We start from the raw sequence: 26,267 nt of genomic DNA on the forward strand, positions 1-26,267 counted from the left end.
TAATTTCAGATGGCAGACACACACTTTTACAAAAACACTACTCACACTACTTCTACTGCTATATTCCTATTAAGCGATCATATATTTATATACGCGGCGGATTATAGTGGCGGGAGCTATTGGGCAATCCAAGTTGCTTGACACTTCACCCTTTGCCAGTTAGTAAATGATATTGTGTGTATAGCCTCCGTGATAGATCCATTTACGAAAATTCGTAACGGGATGATCGATCACGAGGAACTGCTACTTCAAGGAGTCGTTTATCTGAGCAAACGAATAAGTTGTATTACTTTTTTTTCTTTTAATGCCACTTTTTTGAAGTTGCTTTTTTATCCTGATCGACCTGTTAGTGCGATCAGAATATATGCCATAAAGATGACATTATCAGTACTACATATGTCATACGCATTCTGATGTTTTTATCTCAGATGTTCACGTTTTTAAATCTATGTTTGCTTAGCGGTCCGCCCGTATCTTTGGATCTATTAATAGAGTAAGATTACTTTTATTCACGCTAGGCAGTGACCGAAATAGTTAATAAAAAAAAAATCATCAATTATTATTATAGCAATGATATTTATGAGTAAGAATTAATGTACACAGGACAAAGCATAGTGCTTTGCAGATCATTTTTTAGAGATTTTTTCGAGATCTTCGACGCGGGTTAACTAAATCGTCGCATTACAAAGTATTTTGTGTTTGCGTCTTTCCTATTTATGTGTGATAGCTGGCTCTTTTTTGATCCAACAAAGACTTCGGTGAGATAACCGGCATCCTTCCTCATATATTCGATTTTATGTACACATTCTCCACATCACGGAGCCGTCATCCATTTCAACAAGCACACACCCACACATAGAATAACCAATATAATAATAATAATAAAAATTATTATTATTATTCTTTTCTCCTTCTTCTTTTTCTTTTTCTTCTTCGTCTTCTTCTTCTTCTTATTATTATTATCATTATTATTATTATTATTATTATTATTATTATGTTGTATTTAGACCATTTACTCTCATTTGTTAGAGCAATCACATACGTTTTCCTTGTTACCAACCCCATAAGAACTCACGTACGATACCATTTTCAGAGGTTGTGCTTACGTTGTTCTCGGTTAGTAGCTTATTACATACACAATTTTTCATGAACTTATTCTTTTTGATACGTTACATCGAACGTATTCTTAAACAATTGTAATTTCAGTTCTCCTTCGAGTGTCTCATTCGTGTTAATGTTCAGGATGCAAATGGTGCTACGTGTTTTATTACTCAGGTGGCGAATGATCAGAGAACATATAAATCTCTTAAGTGCAAGTAATATAATGGTATATACAATTAGTTATTAATCGTACTTGAACGTATTCCCACGTTGTAAGTGATCATCCGCATATAGGTTGAATTCAATATTAAATGGTGTAGCATTCTTTTGCCATATCATCAGCATAGAGTAACATAATAACACTATATTATAATATTATTAACGAATGAAATTATGCTTAACGAATTAATACACGGGTTACTTATTGACTGAAAAGCCGAAAACATACTTAATGCTGAAAAAACATTAGGTAAGTATGACTTGTCGCGTTCACTGTTGACTTTGCTAGACAACTGTTTTACGCTATTCACATCATTACCATCCTAATCATCGCCATAGTAATAATTCAATTTTTATATGATAATAAAGACTTTTATGATCTTCGATATTACCATATGCATCATACACCTATAGTGGCTCTTTTTCGAAGGGATTCTCTCATTAAGCTTTTACATTCGGACGATGCACTCCTGTGTTCGTGATAACAGCCCATCAAGACAGTCATCAGCTATGCCCTAGTTGCTTTCGCTTTACTGTGAATAACATTCTCTTATCCAAAATATAATTTTGGACAGAGCCACCTACCTTACCGAATCTTCGGTATCTGTGGCACACCGCCATATTAACGACGATATTTGCACACTCTACTTCCTCATATAAACGCATGTAATTCCGCCGCCCTTCTCACCATTGTTATGCACACATAATTAATTGTTTTTTTTACATTAATATTATTATTATTATTGTTATTATCCAGCTTTTTCAACTGCTCCGTCATCACGTATAAGACTACGTAGTACTAAAATACAACTGCTTTCTTTTGCCGTTTGGTGCACATGTCTTCTTATGCTTTTTCGTTAATCTTAGGTGACCACTCATTGTTATTATGTTGTTAGCCTCGATTTTGATCGCGACGGCAACGATGCTTGTGGGATTCTTTGCCTTAGCAACATTACGACTTCGGCGCTCCTCAGACAGCGTCTAGGCAAAACAATAATCTTTCGTGGGACATTATTAAAGACTTTTGACGAGGGTTTAAAAGCCCCACCGCCTGCAGTCGCACTGGTCGTTTTTGAATGTAGCATAACCCGTGGCGTTGATCTCCCAGTAACAGGGGTTGTTAGCGTGCGGTTGAAGCAATGGCGGCGCTGTCACCTGGCATCGCGAAGTGCACGCGTGAAGTCTCTTCTCAGCTTAACAATCCGGCCTTTTGACGAAGTGACAACGGTATCCTCCGTTTCGTCGTCGTCGTTCTCGTCATCTAGAAACTCATCTTCATCGGAAGGATCCTCGCGATAATCAACCTTATGGTGAGATCTTCCCTTTGTACGAGTCACGCGTCCTGAATATAAAATGGACAGAATAAAAAAAGAAACGGATGCCGACCATTAATGATTATGATAAATCGTTTGATGTTCCTTTTTATCTTCTGTCTTTTTGTTGTTATTCAAAGAAGCAGTCAACTGAAATCTTACTTAGATAATAAGGGCATATTTATCAGAAACAAAGATCAAAACTGAAAGATGATACGCTCGAAAAACTTTATTCAGCTTCACACGCCGGATAGATACCGGTAGAGTATCTCCTTACATAACTTATACGTTGCAGCTCACCTGCATCGGAAATTTGGCCAGGCGACGTCTTTGTCGACAACGTAGTTACCGCTTTTCGACGTGACTGAGAACTTCCGCTCCCGGACTCTGAGCTCCTTCCGCTTGCCCTAGATGCCCCGTCTGACTGAGGCGAAGAGTGCCGCTTAGCTCTTCTCCCTACGGAAGGTGTGAAAACATACACTCCACTGAGTTAGGACTTCACACACCGTAGGATTTACTGAATCCTCCATGCACTAGCTAGCGTCGGTATTTTGGATGGGTATACACGATGAAAACAGTTAGAAATCTGGTTCAATTATGTCGATGAATAGTAATGAACTGCACCATTTACAAAGATATTATATATTTACATGCAAGTTATACCTCTTGCTTCCTGCTCAGTACTCACCATTACCGTTGGAGATAGGCGAATGCTGCTGACGGACACCTCTCGGTGCTGTTGCATCCTGGTGGGTACTGTTTGCAGCTCTCCGCTTCTTCGATGGCGGGGAACCGTATCGACTGCCTTCGTCGTCTAAGGCGTCGTCATTTGCATCGCTCTCCTCATCTACAACGATTCGCTTTGTACGAGCTGCCGTTCGCACCGCTCGCGGCCGGTCAGTGCCTGGTCCACCGCTGCTAGACTTCGATTGTTGGAATGGTGTATGCGAGGTCTGGTCCTTGTTTCTCGATGACCGTCTCGTCAAGGGCGATAGCGTTTCTTCTTCTGCGGTTACGCCTTCGCTTGTCCTGTCCGCGTCATCCTCTGCATTGTCATTGTCTGCTTCATCATCATCCGATTCCGTAACCATCCTTCGTGCCGGTCGTGAAGAGTTACTATTATTATTATTATTTTTATTGTTGTTATTACTTGTCGATGACGGTGGTTGCTTTCTCGACGTCCGCCGGCCTCCACCGCCATCCATTTGTTGGCCACGTGAGCCACCGCGTGCTCCACCTCTCCGGCCCGGCGATTCCTCCGTTGTTATCTCCTCCGAGGTCCCGTCTTCCTCCTCGTCGGCCTCGTCTTCATCCTCCTCCTCCTCTTCGTCCTCGTCGTGTTGCTCGAAGAGATCTTCTTCCTCGTACGAAGACTCCCGATGAGCCCCGCCTCGCTGCGAGATTCGTGCCTTTTTAGGGGGCGGCGGTCGATGCCGAAGGCGCGACGAGCTGGCTGTGGATTTCTTGTTGTTTCGGGGAGACAACAGGCCGGAGTCGTCGGAGGTTGCTGGACTCGAACCACTGTTTGATGCCGAGGTTGACGGAGACGTGATCGTCGATGACGACGCTGACCCGCTGGTACCCATAACTAAAGAGGGCCACAACAGTACGTATTATAAACAAGCTCTTTTAGCCCATGTGTTCTCTGTAGGATACCACAAGGATATCACAAATAACGTAAGCAGATTGCCGATGGTGTAAACGAAGTATTTAATATTTCTCTCCTAATAAACCGGACAGTTTCGATACATTCTTTATTGTATTAATTGTGCATAAAAGAAATTCATCCTTTGTGCTACTTACGTTTGACCGTTCTGCCACTCCTGGTTACGAGTTGTCTGGTCGGTGTACTGCCGTCCTGACGCGGCTGTTCGTGGCTTTCCCCGGAGCTCTGCGGCTCCTCGTCCTCAGTCGACGTCGCTAACATCATCGGGCGCTTCCGCTGCTCCCGCTGATGACTTGATGAAGATAATGACACTTTTCCCGAGCTTGGCCGAATCTGATGACGCCGCTGTGCTGAGCCCATAGGTCTTCTGCGGTCTGAGCTTTCCTGCGATCGGCCAGATTGCCTGCTGCTTTTACGGCTACGCTCGGCTCTCTCCGCGTCGCTTATGGACACCATGTCTCTGAACAGAGTTGGCCGTACGATCCGTCCAGATCTCGTACTCTTGGCAGAGGATGAATTCACCCCGTCAGTATTTTCCTGATCGAGATCGTCTTCTCCATGGTCGTCGTCACTTTCAATGACACGGTGATGCCTCCGTAACGAGCGACTTCCCGCACCGCCACTCGTTGACATGCCCGACCCACTTGCAGTGTGGTGCCCATTCCGGTGATAGCCGTTGGCGACAATCGAATGTCCAGAACGTCGTCCGTTGCTATACCCAGATGACCCTGTGCCGTTCCTCGAATGTTGCTGCTGCGGGTGAGATCGACTTCGGGGTCGGATCTCTTCGGAGTCAATTTCCTCCATATCATCATCGTCCTCCTCATCACTGTCGTCTTCCCCGTAAGTTTTGCGTCCTTGTAATCGCTTCATGGCTGCACGATGCTCATGCATGATGGCTCTCATTTCATTTTCGAACATTGCTGACAGCCGACATGTCATCGAGTAGATTCTCGAACGCTTGTTGGTGTTATAATTTTTTGAGTTGGTAAAAATGAGCTGCATATCGCTAGCGAATTCTTCGGGGGTAGCATAATCGGCGTTTGTCAATTTTTGACTCACGGTTGCTGAAATCGTAGAAGAAACATCGAAACGTAGGAGGCTATCGATTGCCAGTTGTGCAATGAAGCAGTCGCACTATGTCAACAAAGATTTCATAACACAACTTAATGAGAAGAGTTATCCTTTTCTCATAGCGTGACCGTTCTTGAATCAAACAACCCTCTCAGTATTTAATGTATGAAGATGGAAAAAGTTGCGCAGAGAATTTTTCACTTACATAGATCCATAGGCATATCCACTACTTCTAAATAATCTTGAAATTCGTCTAAGTCAACAGGTTGTCTGAAGGGCTGAGAATCTTCAATTTGATTCAGCATGGCAATTAACAAGGCGCAACGATCACGCCAATTCGAGGTCGTACGAGTTGTTGGACGACGAACCTCTTCACGTGCTTTCTTCGGACTTGAGCGTGACGCCGAATATAGAGAACCGCTTAGGTACAGCCTAAAATAAACAATATACGCTGTTGATCAATTTTGGCAGCAAAAAAACAATACTTTCTCAAATCATTTATCGCTTGACTCTGTAACGTATTGAGTTTAAGTTACACTACCTGGCTTTCGTTGTATCCTCGCAAGGCATAACAACTTCTAGAACCTTTTTTTCCTACTCACCTCCTACTTGGTCCAGAGCATCCAGAGTCGTCCGAACTAATGTTGCCTTTCGGCGCTACAGTCTCGCCATTGAGACGCTGATAGATCGTGATCGGATCGTCACAAGTCATATCGTTTACATATGCCAACAACACTCGCGTTATCAGCGAGGCCTGTTTCACAATTGCCGAGTTGGGCTCATTGAACTTGTTGGCATTGTATTCCACATACGTAATATCAAATTTAATACCCTCTTTGCGCCGATAGAAGTTGTTCTCAAGCCGAGAGCGAATTGTTGTAAGATCGATGGGGTATGCAATGATCATAGCGTAATCAGGATAAACGTTCAAATCGACAGGGACTAGGAATGGTTCAGCTATTGCCAGTCCCATTACCCTATCTAAACCTGTCATCATTCGCGTTCTGAATGCGTCTCGAGACTCGATGTTGAAATCTTCCTGCGAAGGAACGTATTGCATAGCTTCTCGTTCCTCAGGACTGATGTCTACGCCTGTGCCTTCCACGGCCGGTAGACGGGTGTGGTCGATTTGCTCAAAGTCCCACGGGGACATTCGTTCTTCCTCGCCGTTGTCCCAGCGAACAATGAAACACTGGAACATTGAATCAGGAAACTCTGACTGTATTGGCTCATGTTGAGTAATCGTTCCAAGCCACCACTGATCCTCGATGATGGAGCGAAAACGATCACCCGGTTTCCAGTCACGTAGCATGGCCGTCTGGAAGCTCTGGTACAATACGAGAAAGTCGATTACGTCTGACGTATCATGGTAGCGGATCCAGAACGGCTCAGCACAGCCAGCATCGACGGGATCTGTGCACTCAACCTGGACACAGCACAACCGCGGCGGTAGTAGTTCGAAGCGAACATTCAGAACGCGAACCTTCTCCTGTTCGCGCAGTCGTTTATTCCAAACGAATTGGTGATGTTTTCCGGCCTTGTAGAGCTTTAGACGACGTACAGCATCGCAGTACAACTGATGACCCTGCTGGAAGTACATGATTATATCGCCCACTTGCGGTAAGTACGGCGTTCGTCGCGGCATCGTATCCGTGAGCCAGTCCGGAAATCGAAACTTTTCGGGAACTTCTCGTACGTTGCCGTTACCGCTTGATGTTCTTGCTGACGAACCGTGCGAATGGTCACCGCCAGCAGATAGCCGATGACGATGGTGATGCTGGTGATGGTCCCGCTGGTTCTGGGGACTCAGGTCATTGACCGCCTCGCCGTCATGTTCCAGGCTGTCATCATCTTCATCGTCACGGCGCCTGTCACGTCTCCTTTCAGTCGTCCTCTGGCCAGCTCCGCTTCTCAAAGGTTGTCTCCGTTTAGCACTACTACTACTACCACTGCTGCTATTACCGCCTCCGGCAGCCGTCGCTGATCTCGAAGTTTGGCGACGCTCTTGTGGCCGTTTGCGCTCGGGCGGCTGACGATGGCGAACAGATCTTCGCACACTGGCACTGCCACTGCTTCCGCTGCTGCCACTAGTGCCGTCATTCTGTTGATGATCCGACGTTGGCGTATTGTCGGCGTCACCGCCGCCGTCCGCACCCCCGGTATCGTCGTCCTGGCTACTCTCCTCTGATCGCTCGTCTGTCTCCTCACTGCTACTCGGTGTCGATGGCTGAGCACTGGTTGGCTCTTCCCGCACAGCATTACGTCGACTGCGTGTTGCTAAAAAATTCAACAAAAAGAGGATAATAAAAAAAATGAAAAGACCAGCTGCTGTAGCGCGTGCAGCATTCACTAACTAACACCTTGTTGCATCAGATAAAAAAAATTTATCCCTAACCCAGTCTCGATATCATCAATTCCAGTGAGGAAAAACGCCCTTATTTTGGAATAGAAAATATAAATATACGCGAATTCATCACTATGCAAGTCAGCACGTCACCCAGAAAAAATCTGCGATTCGGCACCTAATTCCACTCCTGCGCACTGATGGTCATAACGAAGAACGAAAGATGGTTTAAAAAGAGGATTGATGCAACTCTTCGTTACCATTAGAAGAATGGCTTGACGAAAAGGAACCGAGTAGACTTCCGTCGTCAGAATCAAACGTCGCATTTGCCCTGGGGGCTTGCCTTGGACGAAGACGATAGTTCCGGGCTGTTATAGTCATAAAAAGGCTTCAGTATCGAAGTGAAGCGAGCGTCATAATCGTAATCGTTGGCTGTTGCTGGTCGTAAGAATAACAAGCCGCCGTTAATACAGCGACCCCCAACGTGCATTCACTCGTAGCTTATCATTTTATTCTAACGAAAAAATGCGCTAACCTGGCAAAGAAATTCAACTCAAAACAACGAAACACGAACGGTTCAGGCTGGTGAACAAAACAAGTTAGTCAGAAAAATTCGGACAATGTTTAACGATCCCGTGTGTCGTTCCGCCAACTTACTGCCTCTCTGGCGACTCGAGCCGGCTGGGCCTGAGGCGCCACCGCTGCCGCTGTGGCCAGTTGCGTCTCTGCCGCCGCCGCCGCTGCTGCTCCCGCCACCAGCACCACCGCCTCGACCTCCACTACTCGTCGCATGACTGTTCCGACTGCTCCCGTTTGTGTGACTGCTGGCGTTGTTGCGGTTCCTCGTGCGATCTCTTCCGGATGAATCTTGTTCGTAATCAGAATCGCTCTCTCCGACCTCCTCGAAATCGTCGTCATCCATTTCCATCTCATCCTCAGCGACTGCGGCAGCGGCCGAACGTGAAGCTGAAAAACAGATGGCAAAAAATTATAGCCCAAAAATGATGCAGTATTCCGTATTGTACAGCACGGAATGCTATGGAATATGGAATGTGCCAACCAAATGGTGGCTTCAAATGTTCAGACTGTTCACTTAATCGACAATCTAATTTACATGGGAACGAAGTTTTGGGTTTATTAAAAAGTAAGGTGCAATACGCTAAGCATCAAGGCAATGATAGGATACGACATCACTAAGAATCATGTTGGAAATAAATATTTTTTTAACTTGTACATACATCGCGAGCTGTTCTGCGATGATAGTAAGCTCAAAGTCATAACGCCGCGTCGGCTTCGGCTAGAGCCGCTTGTAGCTGCCTTATTCTCTTTCTGCCGTAATCCGTAACTGCGCTGTCCGCCATTTTCAACAGGCTGATCCTTACGTTTTTCCCTTATAAACTCTACAATCTCAGTGTCAGCCAACAGCCGCATGCGCTCCAGTTCACGTTCGAGTTCCGCTTCTTTCATTTGCTCCATAACCGGACGCTTATTCAACCCTGATGACTGTGCACTTGAAGTTTCAGACGTTGCGCCGGATTGGAGTTGTTGCCAGTTGTTACCTCCTTGTCGAACGCCCTCGACCTCTCCATCACGGCGCATGCCTCCTCGACTTGACGGGGTGCCAGGCATCCCTCGAGCAGGTGGCATCCGTGGACCGTCATTAGACGGGATAGCTGGTCCCGCCTGCTCTTCGCCTTGTTGCTGCTGTAGCCGTTGAATCATATCGTCAATGTTCAGTCGCCTGTTCACTACCCCAATACCAGCTGGCTCCTGTTCAGGTCCGTCAGCGGGGTTGTCGCGAACAATCTGTGCCATAACAGGGACAAGCAAATTTTCAGGACAGTTTTCTCGACCAGGTACAAGGCGTTGAATTGCGGCCGGATACGGATTACCGTCAATGTCAACAAGAAAAGGTGGCGGTAGCAAGTGCGGAGCTAGCTGGCTCTGTTCATCGAGTACGTGATGATTAGCATCACGTATCAAAGGGCGGTAATCAGTGTGAAAGAACTGCTCGACTGGCACTTTCTGGTAGGCCTCGCCGCTACCAATACCATAGATCGAGAGATGGCCGTGCGAGTCAGTAGCACAGAAGGTCAGTCCGTTAGGAGAAACTTTCAGGTCGAACATCGCACCGAAGCCTTGGCCCTCAAAAAAGTTGAAAAAAGTTTTAATTGCTTTCGACGTCGTCATATCCCAAATTATTACACGACCATCGTGGCCGCCTGTATACAATATGCGTCGATCTGTCGGGTGACACTCAAGTGCATACACGTCGTCCTCATGACCTTTGAGAACGGCCAGCAGTTGGCCCGTGTAGCTATTCCAGACCTTTATGGAATGGTCTCGCACGGTAGTGAGCACTTTCGAATCATCCCGAGTCCAAGCCACCATGTTGACCTTCATCGTATGGTTGGGCGCCGTGCCAGCTTGCGGCTCCAGGACTGTTGTCATTTTGAGCGTAATAGCCGTCCACCGATTCGCCTTGAACGACCAAATATTCGCTGTGCCATCCTTGGATCCACTAATGAGTCGCATGTCGTTATTGGCAAACTGAATTGAGTCTACACGATCCGTATGCCTAGATAGCTCGGCGATTCTCTCAGGTTCCTGTTTGCAGCTCAACGATTCGTTCGGTTTAAAGACCTGGTATATTCGCACCATATGATCTTGACATCCAGTCGCTAAAAGTGTGCCTCCTGGACTGAAGGACTGACAAAGAACTTGAGTCCTCGTGCGATCTATGAAGCGGCGCGGTTCGCTTTGGAACGTCCTTTTACGTCGATCATATTCCCAGAAGCATAGACCGTCCTGGGCAGTAGATGATAGAAAAGATTTGTCCTGCCGTACCGAAGGGCAAAATTTCAAGGAGGTGACCGTTGTTCCGTGTCCTATCAGGACGGCCACAGGTCGCAGAGTGCGCAGACACCAAACACGAATTGTTTTATCTAGGGAACCGGATGCGAGCAAACTGTTGTCGGGACTCAGAGACAAATCGGTGATTTCCGATTGATGACCTCGTAGAGTTGCCCTCAGACGGCCATCCGTTGCGCTCCAAATTTTGACTAGATGATCATCGGCTCCCGTGAATATGTACCTTCCGGTATGATCGAAAAGCACACAGTACACTGCTTGCAGATGACCCATAATTCGACGATACAAGCTCGATCCACTGTACCAGCTTATTGGCACGGCGCTCATCATGTTTCTGTGCGGGTTCACTTTTGAGCCTTCGATGAGCAGCGCTAAAGAAGGACACTGAGTTGTGGACATGTTCAACGGACGACGATCGAGTCGCTTATGGAGATATTCGCCCGTTCGCAGCGGTCTTTTCGACGCCACCGACTCCTTAGTCCGAAGAACTGAATATCGGCCACATCCCAAAAGTGTTGGCGGTGCACGAGGCAGCGTTGTGGGTACTGTGATAGATAACTGGGTGACCAGGTTTTCGCACATCCGGAGAAGATGATCCGACTGTACTGGCCATCTCTCCACCTATATGAACAAAACAAAATAACGGAATACAGGTTATGATACAAGACTAACGAGCACTTAGAGCCACTCCTAAGCTATACCAAAGCACTACTATTATCTACTCTAAACCATATCTATGAAATCTTACGTACTAACATACAATAATATCTTATTGTATCCTCATACAAAGCTAAATATGAATATAAGAAACATCAGTGATGGTATATGTACTATCGATAGATCCGCAAATGTCAGCTTTGTTGGAGATTCTGTGCATGTTAGATGTCCATACCAGGTGTGTAACGACACTCACCATTTCTTCGACAGTAACATCGTGGCGTCCGTTTTCCCAATCTGTTCGCTGTGGCAGTAGCTAAAACGCACACAATTGGAAGCATCGTGACTTAATAAATCAATATTATTCAAGCATGCGTTTGATTTTATATAGACGTGGTGTATATGTCAAAAATTACGGGTGTTACAATGATTTATTGTTGGAAATAGCAGATTTGGCCTGTCCACAGCACGAGCAACTCTCAAACAAGCCATCAAAGGTCAAAATTATACAAACCAACGAGTAATTCTAAAATTCGCTACATTTGTTTCTACATTCGGTATAGTGTTTTCAGTCAACAGCGCTCATCTTTAGCAAACAGGGTTAAAGGCGCAGTATTACTTCCTCTTATCTATCGATCTTCCCATTCATATCGATATTCGACCATTTGTGTTTTGTTCGAAAAAAGGCCAACAAATAAAATGCTCGCTACACAATTTGAAAAACACACGTTCCTAACATAGTTCAACGCCTATTTTCGACTTCTGTATCTATTTAAACGATGACCTCCATCTAGACAGAGTATGTGGCACACGGTCACATATAGCCAAATGGACAAACAAAACATGGCTATCTTTGCGTGTGTATTGCTTCATAGATATATCCACGAAACAAATGTACAAAACCTACCCTGTGTTCGTTGATTTCTTGTCGGAGAACCCTTGCAGCCGCTTCGCACGGTCCCGTCTCGAGAAATCTCGCTATCAAATAGTAGAGCTCTGTGAAATACAATTAGCACTTTTCAGCCATTAGAGCCCACATTTTCCTATTGCTGCAGATTCTAACCTAACAATTTGCACCAAAAATCGCCGAATATAATTTCCACTCAGAATACACCATCAATGCGATGCCTATATGTGTTTATATGTATATATGAATGAATGCTGCGTTGACGAACACCATATCGCCCTGACTCATAGCGACTCAATTTCCCGTCTCACCAGTTACATTTTATAAGCCCAATTTATTGCATATAATAGATGCTCCTAGATAATCATTATGTGAGAAATCATTTTAATAACATTAAAATATAGCCTCTAAAAATGGCATGAATTGGCTAGCGACTAATTCCTCAAGCAAGATCCGTTCATGGTTTCGACAGCTGCACACCTAAAGTCCTGTCTGCTCAGGCTGATTACACACAATCGACTTCCAAGAACATTATTCGTTTTGATGCAAATAGCACCAAGCCACATAGCCCTAACTCCTGAAACTCAATAAGCACTACAGCCATCTATGGAAAAGCAACTTAGGATTGAAATAGGCACGAACATCGATAATACGATGGTCTAAATCGTGCATTTGGAATCTACTTTGGCCTCTTGTCCTAGCTGCTGCTACGGCTGTTTATACTGCTGTTTGTTGTATGCAAGTCTGTTCGACTCCGTCAATGGCCTAACGGTCCTCGAGAGTTTTAGATCCGAATTCGACCTACCTTGCTCCAGTCGGTCCGGGGAAGGCATCGCGACTTCCCTCTCACGTACACTGCATATTATAGCCACTCACACACACTGCAAACCACCTCAAAACGCTCAAAAAGCCCACTGAATACGCTCCGTAGCTACGGATCTCTCGCACACTAAATGCAGCACTGCGTCCAGACCGCATCGCACTGGGACAGGCCCGTTCGGCGCGAGCATCTAGAACCGGAGTAAACATGACTTTTTATAGCGTTTTGTTATTGCAAAGTGTTTTCCACATGAGCTATTGTCAACTAGAACCTTTAGCCAATTGTTTTGATGGTATATTTGTTGAAAAGTGCAATGACGCAAAAGACCCAAACGTTGATGAGGGCCCTCGGTGAATTCGCCTGTCTTACGGGGCTCGTTGGAAGCGCACGTGCGTTTGTTTATGGGGTATAAGCCGGTAAGGCTCTTAGTAGATGCAAACATCATTTTTGTCCAGTCGGACATCTATAGCTGTGATCACTAGCCGCCGGTGATCATTCCTGCCAAAAATTGGGCACTATTATTTTGTACATGCAAATTTCAACATTTTCCATACTTTTGCCCTCCCCGTTAGGGGTCAATGACCTTGGAGGACAAAATGTGTCGATGAGGTGAAGTGGTCAGAAATAGGGCATTCGACCCCTCAAACTTCGTCCCACGTCACAGCCGATAATAATCCGCCAAATAAAGATTTCGAAAATTTGACTGAAAATTTTGACAAAACGACGATTTTTTTGAACGCTGATCGAGTTTCTTAGGCGGCCTGCGCCGTTGAAAAGTCCTATTACATGCTTAAAGTCAAATTAAGACAAAAAATCGTAAATAACAAGAGATTAAAGCCTTACTTGGGCAATATCTTCACCTCAACAACTTAATTATATCAATACATGACAGGAATACAAGTATATCATACTTTACGTTACGTGTTGACAACGTAAGGTCAAGGTCCTTCCATTGATGACATAACTGTCAATATCTGTAACCCTTTATGTATTTCCATCAATAGCAAATGATAATCTATGCTATTTTAGAATCTAGCATAGAACTGCGAGTTTCTCGGATCAAAAAAAGACTAATAACAGTGCGAAATGCAAAATCTAGTATTTTTTTAATCTCCACTTTCTAGCTTGGCACTCAGCGCAACGATATGCTCACTCGCTCGAAACCATTGGGCATCTAATCATTTACCTAGCCCATTAGCTTCTATGTCATAGCCCCGCAAGTAACAGTTCAATTAAAGGAAATGAAGCACCCGGACGTGCGGTATTCGGCCAAGTGAAGTAACCCCCGGATATTCATTATAATACGTGGCTAATAATAACAGTGTGAATACAACTAGTGTTTGATATAATCTCGTAATTTGCCTTCGATTAGCTTCCACAAACAAAATGTTAATTTATTCCTTGTATGAATTGCACTGTTCGTATTCAGCTGGAATACGCGACTTCCGGGCGCAGATGAAGGCAGTTTGCGTCATTGACGTTATTCTGTTTCGAACACTGATAGAGCAGAGAACATTGTACATGCGTAAGGATTGTGAAAACTAGGGTAAATCATTAGGTGCAGTTAGGCACTGAAAGCAGTCGATAGTTAGAAAATATTTTATTGTTGACTGTGAGTATAATTCATCACGTCATACAAATATTAATATTTGTTCTGAAATAAACACTGTAGCTCAGTCGGGGTTTATTTAGCTTGTCCAATGACCTAGATCCGAATAGAAAAGTTTTTTTGCATTTTCCTACTCTTAAAAGGTGTTTAACGATGTATGTGTTATTGGACGCTGCATTCAAGCATACGAATCAATAGAGTGTCCCCTCCTGAAGGCGACGGTATTTGCATACGCGAATCGCAACTAGCCTGTGGTGCAGCGTGTCGCACACAGATGATTACAGGGTCAATACACGCAAAGAGAAGGATTTTGCCGAGAATATAATACTTATTGCTGTTCAAATCGGAACTTCTTTTTCCTTCCATCGTGTAGTTTTACAAACATGCCCGCATCTTAATTTTGTTGCGAATATTTTCTGATAGTAGCTATAAATAGTAGAAAAGTACCCCCACATGAACGTGTGACCAAAATGTGAAAGACAAAATATGCTTCTAAGGAAGCTTCGGCGTAACAAATAATTGCGATGCACGCGACCTGTGAGAAATGCTGCGAATATAATCCAGGCAAATTAGCCTTTCCGTTTGTTGTCAGCTAACATATCTTGGTCATATAATAATAACCGGGAGTTATTTACGTAGCCTTGTCTCCGCGTTTCAAAAGTTGTGTAGATCAACACAGTTAGGCTATGCTATTCTTTGGTTTTTGCCAGCTAATTAGCAATTATCTGGCGGCCTACCCTCTGACGAGCCTTAACTTCAATATTAAATACACTTCCCCTTTTTAGTAATTGTGATGGTCCAGTTATACACGATCTGTTCTAATGTGTTGTATCATTCTGTATATGGCATACAGGGTAAGTTTTTATTTCTGCCATTACCTGTTCATGTATTCCTTCGCCGCTTATTATTTCCTAGCAAGTATAAAATCTGTGTGATGCTAACAAATAGCAAACGCACCCGTCGGAGGAAAAAAAAACGATAAATGCCAATTTTGCACGCTTTTTGTTCATTTTTATGGGGCTGCTCATTATATACGAGAGATTTCGCCATTCGTATGACTACTGAGCTCTGCTAGGATATGAATAAGACCATTCTGTTAGTCGCCGTCACAAGTGCCTACATTGCAGTTCCGCTTGTGGTCTGATTGCTGCGGCTACTGTTTCTTTATGTAATATAGGGTTGAATAGATTGCTTACAGATAATTTTTGTACAATTGTTTATAGCAGTTAACTATCTAGGCATATACATGGTTGCGAGTAACTTGTTTTTATGCAGTCTTCGGATATAGCCCTATTTTCCTTGACATTATAGTCGTTTCAGATTCCATGCCCACTAACCAGTCGAGAGGCTATTTTGGGTCAATTTCTAGTCTTGAAGTTCTCGCAGCTTTATTAGACAGTATCGTGTATTTGTTTCACACCTCACTTTGTTGCTTCAAGCCTATGCTTACTGATCAAACACTTAAGTACCCGCGCATATCTTTCATATTTGATTCGATATTACAATATTTAAAATTTGGTGTAATAGAAAAAGGTATGACACAGTTGGAGTGGTTTTGTTTGCGCGTACGTGGTTGAACCGCGAAAGAACCATTTGCGATGTCGGTATGTGCCGCATTAAATGGTTGAGCTGAAAATATGCCTTTTACATTATTTGTCTGATGTGTAATAATCACAACATAACCATCTAATAAAACTATCAAATACTGGAGTGTCAACCAAGCGTTAATGCTCGGACGTCCTATTATATCGGCTATCATATTCGGCATTAGAATGCTTTCCTTAACTAATACGTATTTTAGCGTTTATAACAATGAAACTAACTAAGTGCGTAAATCAGAAACGTAATTCAGAAATGCGCTCAGCATAAAAGTATGAACTTAGTTGTTTCCGATTCGGAACGTTATTTCTTTGATACAACATATTTCTTTAGTATTACACTGTTCCCTTCTTAGATTTTTTTTTACCAAATATAGCGGTAATAACGCACGTCACAAACACATTCATCTACTTTAAGCATTGTTTCATACGCAACTGAATAATGTAATAGTATCACTTTTCAATATATAAGTTTCGGCCTTCATGGCGTTAAAGTAGCATCCAATATTTCGGCTAAATTCTCAGGGTAAAGCTACCACTACTTCTCACGTTTACTGTTACTTTGCTTAATTGTTCTTTGGCTTTATAAAATCATTCCTATTTGTTTTGATTCAATAGTCGATTTGAATGTGCTTCTGACTTTTTTTACCTTCATTCTCACTTGCCTCAATCATTACTCTGCCCATGATTTGTCTATTCAGCTCATAAATTATATATTCTTTTTTACCGATTCAATTTGTAGCAGGCGCATGCATATACCGCGCAGTTTAATTATCCTGTAAGTACTCCACTCATTATCGACTATTGACACTATATATGTGGTTTAATTTTGCCTCGCGATCGAGCTTAGGTTGTGTTTTCCAAAAGAGAATTAACTGCATTCTTCATGGTATTGATGAGTATTTTTTAATGAAGGCCCCTCCCGTTTCATCATCCTTCTAAATATGCATATATTCATAGATTTCTACGTCACTTACGCTCCACGTAAAGCATACAAAGTTAAGAATAGTCTTAATTAATTGTATGGAGACTATTCTTAGCTTCGTTTTATTGTATACTATAATAGAATACGCTTTGCGTTTCTACTGGCTTCATCTCCCACCAAATTCCTAGATCTTTATCAGTTTTCCTTTACTTCCATGCTCGTAACCAATAACCTGTAATTCAACATAACACTTTGATTAACACTTAATAGTCTAGCCACTGGCACGCCAGTGAATTAGGAAAACATTTTCCAATATTTATACGCCTTACTTTCTTTAATTAACATGTACTTGTAGCGCGTGAATTCTTGTGTGTATTCCCGCATTCCTATTTATTAGGGAGAACTATTCACTTTCCATTTGCCGCATTTGGCAATATAATCGTATTGATCGATCGATGATCGTGAGTCATACGAAACCCATAGTCATAGTAAAATGATTTTAAAGATTCAATGGTAAGAGTGTTTAAATTGTATTCATCATTTTCTGGGTTACAACGGGCTGCGACTTAGCTCAGATGAGTGCTTGAATAGCGTTATATGCTCTATAGTTGCTACTAGCTTCCAAGTGTAACCGTAGTGTCTACATGTGAATATGGTATAGGCAATTATTCGTCATATTATCACACATACACTGTATGAGTAGAAGGTGTCGTGCAGTGTGGAGGATGCGTGCCAATCGATATACAATTACATTATGCCATATGAAGTGTTTTTGGATTACAGGACGTGTCTGAAACGCTATACCCTTGGTGGTTGGCTGCCTTGATGGGGTCATCGGACCGAAGTGAATTAATTGTATCTTCAACTTGGTTTCGGTATAGTCGCCACTTACAAAGCTTTGCTAACCGCATTGCCGTTGCATAAAGGTGCATTTTATTTGTATTACAGTTTTATTTACCTGAGAAGAAGCGAAATGCCGCCTGTCCTTCGTATTATGATGGTACAAAAGGGCTGTGCCAATCGACCGTTCTATCACATAGTAGCAACGCATCTTAGAAGGCGGCCTGATCAGCCTACACTCGAGCAAATCGGAAGCTTTGACCCCATGCCAAATGAACACAATGAGAACCTCGTAAGCATCAATTACGACAGGTACGTCCCGTCTGCGTTTAACCTGATCTGAGTAAGGGTTCTGAGGTTTTCACCAATCGCCAGTGATTAACGAGCAAGATTCTCATGAACAGTTTATGGGTTAACTGTACTAATGTGCTACACTAATTAAATATGGAACCACAACTCCATCCGTTCTTTTGTAAGGATGTGGCATTTGAAGACACTTCATGATCGAATTAAAAATAAGCTCATAGATATAAGATTCTAATATAGCAGATGAAATTTAGAGAACCATAGTCATATTAGATTGCTTCGAATATTTGTGATGTTAAAGTGTTTTTTGCGATGATAACAAAACCCACATCCATAATTTGAGCAAATTAAAAAGACTTAAAAACATATTGCCGAGAAGCAAAACGGTAATTTATTATGAGAACCTTTGGGATCCCGCATTACCTTTAATGCAAGTAGGTAAGCTTTTGTACTATATCTCCAAGTTATATTAGTTACGTATGCTATACGTAATAAACAATTAATAGACTTCGTATGACTAATTTTTTAAGTATAGTACATGCCGTTTGGAAAACTAGCATTTCTAAAATATGTGAATCGATATGCATTAATTTCAGATTAAACTATTGGCTCGGACAGGGCGCAACACCAGCCCGTGGCGTTGGCATGTTGCTTGGCATGGCCGGATATACAATGCTGCACCCGTACAGTTATAAGCGCGCATGGGAAGTTCGACTAAAAAATATGGATATGAAGTCCTCAACAACGGACGTTCCCACGAAACCGCCGGAGGCTTAGCATAAAGCCACAGCAGAAGAACTCAAAGAAGCGGTATCCGCTAGTAATTAATTATCTCTTTAGTATATATTATGTTACTGTAACGAATTATACTGTTTGAACGAATATTAAACATATTTTTAGATATGACAGCCAAATAATTACCAAGAAATCTTTATTTTTAAGCAATTACTCTCATTTAAAGGGCAGTTACATGTGCGGTCGAGCGGGTAATATCCAAAAAGGTATTCAATCTCAACACGGCATTAAATGATCCTAGTATACTCAAAGAAAGTTGCAGGGTGAGAAATTTCACATGTATCGGCATTTAATTGCACGGCATATCATCGAGATCGACAGTTTTCAGGAAATAATCACACTGTTGTACAAACAAAATGATTTGGGCCCATTCATTGACTATCTGCTATGCTTAATTCTAATAACCTATTTACTCAAGATATAGACTGGCTGCAAATACAATATCTCTTCGAATCAACGTGGATGCTTGTTCAACTTTCTTATGAAGTTCAGGATTGCCTATTACCTTGGCGGCATCCTTCACGTGTCCTAACAGCTCATCAAGTCGCTGGATACACCGCACGATGGTACCTTCCTGCTGATTGGCTGCCAATTGCATTATTTGTGCAAACGTCATGCCACTGGCCCAATGGTAGACGATGTTGACGAGGCCACGGTTATACTGGTCGCAGAAAATGGCAGGATCTTCATCGAAGCCACATTCGCGACGCACTTTGCCTACGTCTGTGACTAGAGTAAGAAACTGCTGCATGATCTCTTGAAGAGATAGCGGGATTTTAGCATTTTCATTGTCTTCAGCTTTGCCCTGGTAGACAAATACCGACAGCAGAGCTGCCACTTCGTTGGGCTTGCACTTGAATAAGACGTCACCCACAAGGACCTCTGTAAGTACGACTTCATGATCACTCATAGTGCGAGCAATACGGCCTTTAAGTTTCAGCGGTCCATTAGGCTCGACATAGCCGAGCTTTTCCAAAACCTGTAAGTGCTTGTAGTAGTCAGGCATCATTACCATGCCTTCTTCAGAGAGCAACAATGAAACGCGGTAAAGTTCAGAATTTACGGATCGACGTTTTTGGGCAATTTCCAAGTGAGTTTCAAACAGTGGACACGATGAACAGGAATGTGATAATACATTTTGCTCTAGCAAATCTACATTTTGCATCTTCTCAGCAAAATCTAAATCAGCATTCTTTATCTCTTTAATTAAATTGACTTTTTTGAAAGTCCAAGATTCCACTATGTCAAACATATCCTGACCCGCCTCACGAAGACCTTTCGGCGTGTTCAGTTTCTTAACGTCTACTTTCAGTTCTGTTGCACTCAAGTCAAGCATGTCCTCTGGACTTAAAACAAGGAGCTCACTCTTTGGAATATTCGATCTAGTTATTTTCCTTGAAGCGGGCCAGTAACTGCGGCCTTCCTCCTTCTCAGCTAGGCTAATAACGTTAAGTTGATTTTGTTTCACATTAAAGGATGTTATCACCCCGAGTCGAGTTGACTCCCCTACCCGAGCAAATACAACTACTTTTCCAGGTGAAAAAATTTTACTTGATGCCGCAAGTTCAAACACCCGCTGCCATAACGTCAGTCTATAGGCAGCTAGATGCTCAAGATCAGCTAGGCATTCGCTGATGCTCGAACAGGAATTACAATTTACAGGTTCCATTGCTGCAAGCTTTTCTGTTAACTTTTCTCTATCTTTAACAAATTTATCCTGCTGCGATTGTTTTGAGTCTTCAACGAATGAGTCGCGCATAACTTCTTCAACACGCATTTGCAGTCCAGCCTTCAGATTAAGGATCATCGTATCAGTCACCTTGAATTTCGACTGGAGCAATTGTGGTTTGCCGGTCATCATTACCTGCAGTGAACGTGAGTCCGGTACGTCTCCTTTAACCATAATAAGAACAACGCCAACGGTATCCTTGCCGCGACGACCTGCTCTGCCAGCCATCTGAATGTATTCCGCTGGCAGCAAGTCGCGAAACTGGTAGCCGTCATACTTACGAATGCTATCGAATACGACGGTCCGAGCAGGCATATTGACGCCCATCGCAAAAGTCTCGGTTGCAAACAGCAGCTTCGTCAAGCCTTTCTGGAACAACATTTCGACCACCTCCTTCATGATGGGAAGAATGCCGCTGTGGTGGATCCCAATGCCGACCCTGAGCAACTGCTTAAGCATTTCGACCTGCGGCAAACGACGATCTTCCGGAGAGAGTCGTGCCGTGCAGTGTTTGATAAATTTATGAATCTGGGATTTTTCCGTGGCTGACGTCATGTCTACGCTTCCAAGGGCTCTGGCGTTGTCATCGCAACGTTTCCGAGACAGCGTGAATATAATTGCCGGACAATAATCATTTTGTTGCAAGTATTGCACAAGACCCAAGTACCGGCTTCGTTCGTCTCCGCCCTTCCATTGGTTAAAAGAACCCCTCTTAGCTGCGCACACCTGCAAACCACAATTCAGACCCAAGCAAAAATATTCGTATTCGTTATTATTATGATGAACACATAAAAATCCAGGTAAAAAAAAGAAAGACGACGCAATCAACGTACGGATAAGAATCACTTTATGTTAAGTAATCTGAGTGTTACCACGAATGCCTGCGTCAGAAGTCACGTGTCATTTCAGGAAATATAGGTGTACTCAATAAGTCCATTGAATCTGGTCTAATAATATAAGCTCTCGCGATATGTTTCTCCGTATATCTTTATTCAGTTATGTCTGATAATCATCGACTGCATACGAGCATTACCTGTAGGTAGTTCTTGCTCTTAAATTGGTTTGATGAGTCAAGGATCAGCACTGCTTGATCTGGCAATTCGACAGCCTGAGGTTTTTCCTTGGCTTTGAGCAGAGCCTTTTGTTCTTTCGAGGCGCCTATTTTTCCTAAATAAAGCATATGCTCCAGTGCGACCGGTCGTTTTGTCGTTGAAATAACATAAATGCTTTTCTGCTTTATGCGGCCGATCCAGTCAGCCAGCTCTATAGCGTTAGGAACCGTTGCTGACAGCAGAACCAGGTGAACATGTGGCGGTAACATAATCAACACCTACATGCCCATAAACACCTCTTTTTTAGATGAAATAATTTTTAAAGCAACCTTGTAAGATTATAAAAAAACACTTATTCAGATGTGCCACGAATTATCTTAAATTAACTGTTAGTAACAGTAATTACCTTAACAGAATTTCACGAAGTACCTACGAGAGGTAGAAAATGCTGCTCATGCAGGCCTTGATAAATCCAAATAACTTGCCTCTTCCCAGACTACTCCACGATCTGCGTCGTTGATGTAATGACACTCATCAAAAATTACCCATTCGAGATCATCAATAATCGAAGCCTTGTTGTAAAGCATCGACCGAAGGATTTCAGTTGTCACAATGAGAGTCGCAGCATCCCGCTTTATCTGTACGTCTCCGGTAACGATACCGACATCTTCAAACATTTCCCGAAAATCCCGGAATTTTTCATTTGACAGTGTTTTGATCGGGGAAGTGTAGATTGTCTTTGTCATGTGCTTTTTCGCAAGGGCGATTGCGTATTCTGCGACAACAGTCTTTCCTGTTCAACCGAACCATATCACACATTTTTATTACTCTGTCCTGGTTAGCCTGATGTAAAATAAACTAAAAGTAAGTTATATGTTATGAAATCGATAGCAAATAAATACAAAAGCCATTTCAAATAATCAACATTGTTTGTTTACAATAATCTAACATTGATGTTTTAGAACTACAAATAGTCGCAAAATGATATGATGTAACGATGACGGAGCAAACAGCATCTATGAGTGAGTTGTATGCACATCAACTAAACAAATATAATCGAAAACTTAAAGCTCTTTTTACTCTAAATAAAACTTCTATCTGCTATGTGTAATGTCTGTGTAGTTTATTAAGGGGCTAGACGGCAGCAAGAGTTTACTTGTTTAATAACTCATTTTTGCACAGTTACTTACCGGCTGACGTGTGAGCTGATACAAAAACATTTTCGCCTTTCTCTATAAGTAGAATCGCTTTCTTCTGAAATGTGTCAAGCTCAAATGGCCATGTATATGCAGGATTTGGGTTTAGTTCGGCATAGTTAGGCACTGTCTCCGCAATGTTCACTACCTCAGCCCATTTGCGTCTTCCAATCGAGCCTTCTTCCGTCGAGGGCAAGTCTTTAATTCGAAGAACTTCATTTAGATTCACCTGAGGTGGTTCGTCTAACTGTTCTTTTGGAGGCTGAGTACAGGATTCAGCTTCTCCGAAATGTTGAAGATTAATAGAACGATCTGAGGCTACCATGTCCTCGAGGGGCGGCAAGGACGCAAGGAAACTCTGCATGTCATCTGAATCGGGTGATAAAGTGCTACTCGCCTTGTCCACATCGAACTGACATGGAACTGGCAATGAGGTTTTATCCAAATCAACGTCATGGTTGAAACCAGGAGGCTTACTGTAAGTTTCGTCGAAGTCAACTTTGCTGATCTCAAGTTTCGGAATTACCTCACGGACACCCTTAATTTCGCCAGTTGCTAAATCTCGTACCGCGTGTAATTCACCTATCTGTGGCGGTTGCTCAGTCCTACAGACGAAAAAGACGCACTTGATTTGTAAGTAATAGTGGATAAGTAAAAAATGCTTTACTATGTACTTAACAAAAAAAACGTATACGGTTGTAAACTGCTATAGCCAATTGACACGATCGAATCCGATATCATTTCTGAGGTTCAAAAAAAGTATGTTCGATATTCCATGCATTATGGGTTGATTTCTGTACAGCCACAAACATTTCGAGATCTTACTGTAAACTAAGGAAATATTCGAATCGGGGTTATGTCGACATCTTCAAACTCTGGAGCCTACCCTTTGATTGAGATGTAATTAGCTTTAGAATAACAACGCGGAGGCTGTTAATGTACAAACCGTAATGGAATTCAACTACAGATTACAGCAAAAAAAATAGCAGTGAATAGGCAGATGAACCTGAGCAGGTTGAGAATATTTGGAATGATCCGGGGTAGGTGCAGTTTTGGTGGTTTTAGTAGAAGTTCCTTAAGTTTTTGTTCGAAATCCGCTTTATCGGAAAGCACTCGTAACGGCGGTGGAGAAAATGGACAATGATTAAGACCAGATGGTCGTGGAGGGCCAATAGAAGAAGGTTCATAGAGAAGATCCGCGCTTAGTGGATTGGCGAGTTTCCCTACAACACGCAAATCTGAAGGATCAAAGACCAACTCCATTCTGTAAATAGACGCATTCTAGGACCAGTTAGAAAATATAACATAGCGAAGTAAAACTTTTTCGCGCTAAAATTTAAGGACAAGGCCTTTGCATTTTTAGGATATTTTTTTCTATAACGAAATATAACGAAAATAAAAACTGTTTTATATTTAACAGTGAAACTATGTCTTCTTTTTAACCCACACAGGCACGAAACTAATACGTATCACTCGTCCTGTAAAGGAGTATTCATAATTAGCCAGTTAGCAAACTCTTTTTCGACCATTGTGAAGTTCATCCATTGACTACATATGAGATTTTCCCACATCGCGGACATAGAATTTAAAACATACCTCGACCAATTTTTGGTGAAGATTTGTTTCCGCACAAAACCAGGATCGTATTTTAAAATAGTAAACTAGCGTCATATACTTGGTAGTGGTAAAACAAATGACTATTGGTGGGTCTTATATTCAATGAGCTTCGAACAGTTTGGTCCTTCAATACACCAAAAAGCAAGACGTAGCGCCTGTTAGGCGGCATAGACTGACGACACTTATAAACAAAGGTGATGGCGCTAATATTCGAATCTCATTTAAAAACTGCTGCGCATGTTCCTCAGAAGAAACTCTTAAGACCAATTACGAGCGTAGGACAAGGATAAGCTGTACAAAGGTATACTTATAGCTCAGAAGCCATTTTCCACGAGTATGATTATTCCGATTTCTGCGGCGGAATAACTATGTGATTTTACCAAATAATTATAAAAAATTACTAAGCAGATTGCGCGTCGTTGCAATTTCATCATACTCATCCGAACCAGTTTAAAAAAAATAAAGGTAAGAAGTATGACCATATTCATTCGATAGAACGAAACTCGACAGTGAGCTGAGCGAATCTACCCGATAAGTCGAAAAAATCTGTGGATCTGAGCCAGATGGTTATGAGTCTGGCGCCCATAGATGGGTAGTTCTAACCATAGATGGGCAAGCATCTTTTCTACAGCGCGAAATTTTACAAAACAACAAATTAAATACAATAAAGTTCTATACAATATAGTAAACTATAGTATTTCTTGTTCACTAATTAGAAGTATTTGAAGCCCTAATTTGTGTTATTTAAAAAGAAAAGATAGCGTTTTGATGCCGTTTTATAAAATCCGTTTATCATATAAGCTTGAATTTTGTAGAGATTGGATTTCAGACAACTAGAAATAACTCTGATAAAAATATACCAATGAATAACGTGATAATCTCTGTGTGTAGCAAATTTCTATAGCTTTACATTCTCATAAAAATCTAAAAACTATATTTTAGATTATGTGACCATTTCTGTAGTTAGCTTGATGGAGGATCTAAAAGTTACAATTGTCTTGCACTATTACCTCGATCTCCATAGATAGTGAAATCAACATCGTCCACCGTGGGTATTATTGTTAGATGTTTTATAATTAAAAACATTGGATCTTATACTAAGCTCTAAAGAGGTTTCGGGACCCTCGAATTTATATGTAATGTGATTCTGCATATTAACATAGAATTCAATTGATATTGAGTTTCTGTTGCTTCTCTGTGTCGTACCTATAGACGTAGATATAGATAGATTAACGAGGAAAGTTAATGCCGTCGGTATAGCCAATTAAGTTTGCCGGAAATGGTTACTTAGCAACGATCGTGGATTCAATAATTGTTTCTTACATGAGTAGGCTTCTGTCGGCTTCTCCATGTAGAATCGCCAGCTTGTGAGGTATCGATAAGTTGTTATGATGCCGTAGACAACATGAGATACCATCTAGTACTTGGCCAAAATTGGTAGTTCACGATTTGCGAAAGGCCCTCATTCGATCAAAATGATTGTATGATAACATTAGTTGAATTACGTGTGATTCAGAGACGACAAAGCGTTGGGTGCCAAAATATCCAGGCGCCACTACTATTAATATCCTGTTATTCGCATTGCGATAGCCCATGTATAACGAAATGCTTCGAAATACATGAGGGCA

General features: G+C 42.4%; 3 protein-coding genes across 6 annotated transcripts; 1 reads left to right on the forward strand and 2 right to left on the reverse strand.

Moving 5' to 3' along the window:
- Window positions 1–556: 556 nt before the first annotated feature.
- Window positions 557–13,122, reverse strand: BRWD3 (bromodomain and WD repeat-containing protein). Of its 2 annotated transcripts, XM_022800031.2 has the most exons (12): window positions 12,958–13,122; window positions 12,153–12,241; window positions 11,502–11,561; window positions 8,956–11,209; window positions 8,375–8,683; window positions 7,978–8,085; window positions 5,976–7,650; window positions 5,579–5,805; window positions 4,437–5,366; window positions 3,322–4,221; window positions 2,934–3,089; window positions 557–2,662 (listed from the first exon to the last, which is right to left on the reverse strand). In XM_022800031.2, the coding sequence occupies exons 1-12, from the start codon at window positions 12,983–12,985 to the stop codon at window positions 2,472–2,474; spliced, it is 6,927 nt and encodes a 2,308-aa protein (XP_022655766.1). In that variant the 5' UTR covers window positions 12,986–13,122; the 3' UTR covers window positions 557–2,471. The 2 variants fall into 2 exon arrangements, with proteins under 2 accessions (XP_022655766.1, XP_022655767.1); XM_022800032.2 differs by lacking the exon at window positions 7,978–8,085.
- Window positions 13,123–14,379: 1,257 nt separating this feature from the next.
- mRpS16 (mitochondrial ribosomal protein S16) lies at window positions 14,380–19,167 on the forward strand. 2 transcript variants are annotated; one of them, XM_022797600.2, is made up of 3 exons: window positions 14,380–14,518; window positions 18,053–18,256; window positions 18,847–19,167. In XM_022797600.2, the coding sequence occupies exons 2-3, from the start codon at window positions 18,078–18,080 to the stop codon at window positions 19,025–19,027; spliced, it is 360 nt and encodes a 119-aa protein (XP_022653335.1). In that variant the 5' UTR covers window positions 14,380–14,518; window positions 18,053–18,077; the 3' UTR covers window positions 19,028–19,167. The 2 variants fall into 2 exon arrangements, with proteins under 2 accessions (XP_022653335.1, XP_022653333.1); XM_022797598.2 differs by having other exon boundaries at window positions 14,429–14,584.
- On the reverse strand, window positions 19,165–24,811 carry tst (superkiller complex helicase subunit twister). 2 transcript variants are annotated; one of them, XM_022797597.2, is made up of 6 exons: window positions 24,619–24,811; window positions 24,029–24,286; window positions 23,017–23,627; window positions 22,312–22,619; window positions 21,808–22,104; window positions 19,165–21,500 (listed from the first exon to the last, which is right to left on the reverse strand). In XM_022797597.2, the coding sequence occupies exons 2-6, from the start codon at window positions 24,283–24,285 to the stop codon at window positions 19,455–19,457; spliced, it is 3,519 nt and encodes a 1,172-aa protein (XP_022653332.1). In that variant the 5' UTR covers window position 24,286; window positions 24,619–24,811; the 3' UTR covers window positions 19,165–19,454. The 2 variants fall into 2 exon arrangements, with proteins under 2 accessions (XP_022653332.1, XP_086841108.1); XM_086984982.1 differs by lacking the exon at window positions 24,029–24,286.
- Between the last annotated feature and the right edge of the window lie 1,456 nt (window positions 24,812–26,267).

Source organism: Varroa destructor, unplaced genomic scaffold (assembly GCF_002443255.2).
Source record: "Varroa destructor unplaced genomic scaffold, Vdes_3.0 BEIS01000003.1, whole genome shotgun sequence".
Lineage (NCBI taxonomy): Eukaryota > Metazoa > Arthropoda > Arachnida > Mesostigmata > Varroidae > Varroa > Varroa destructor.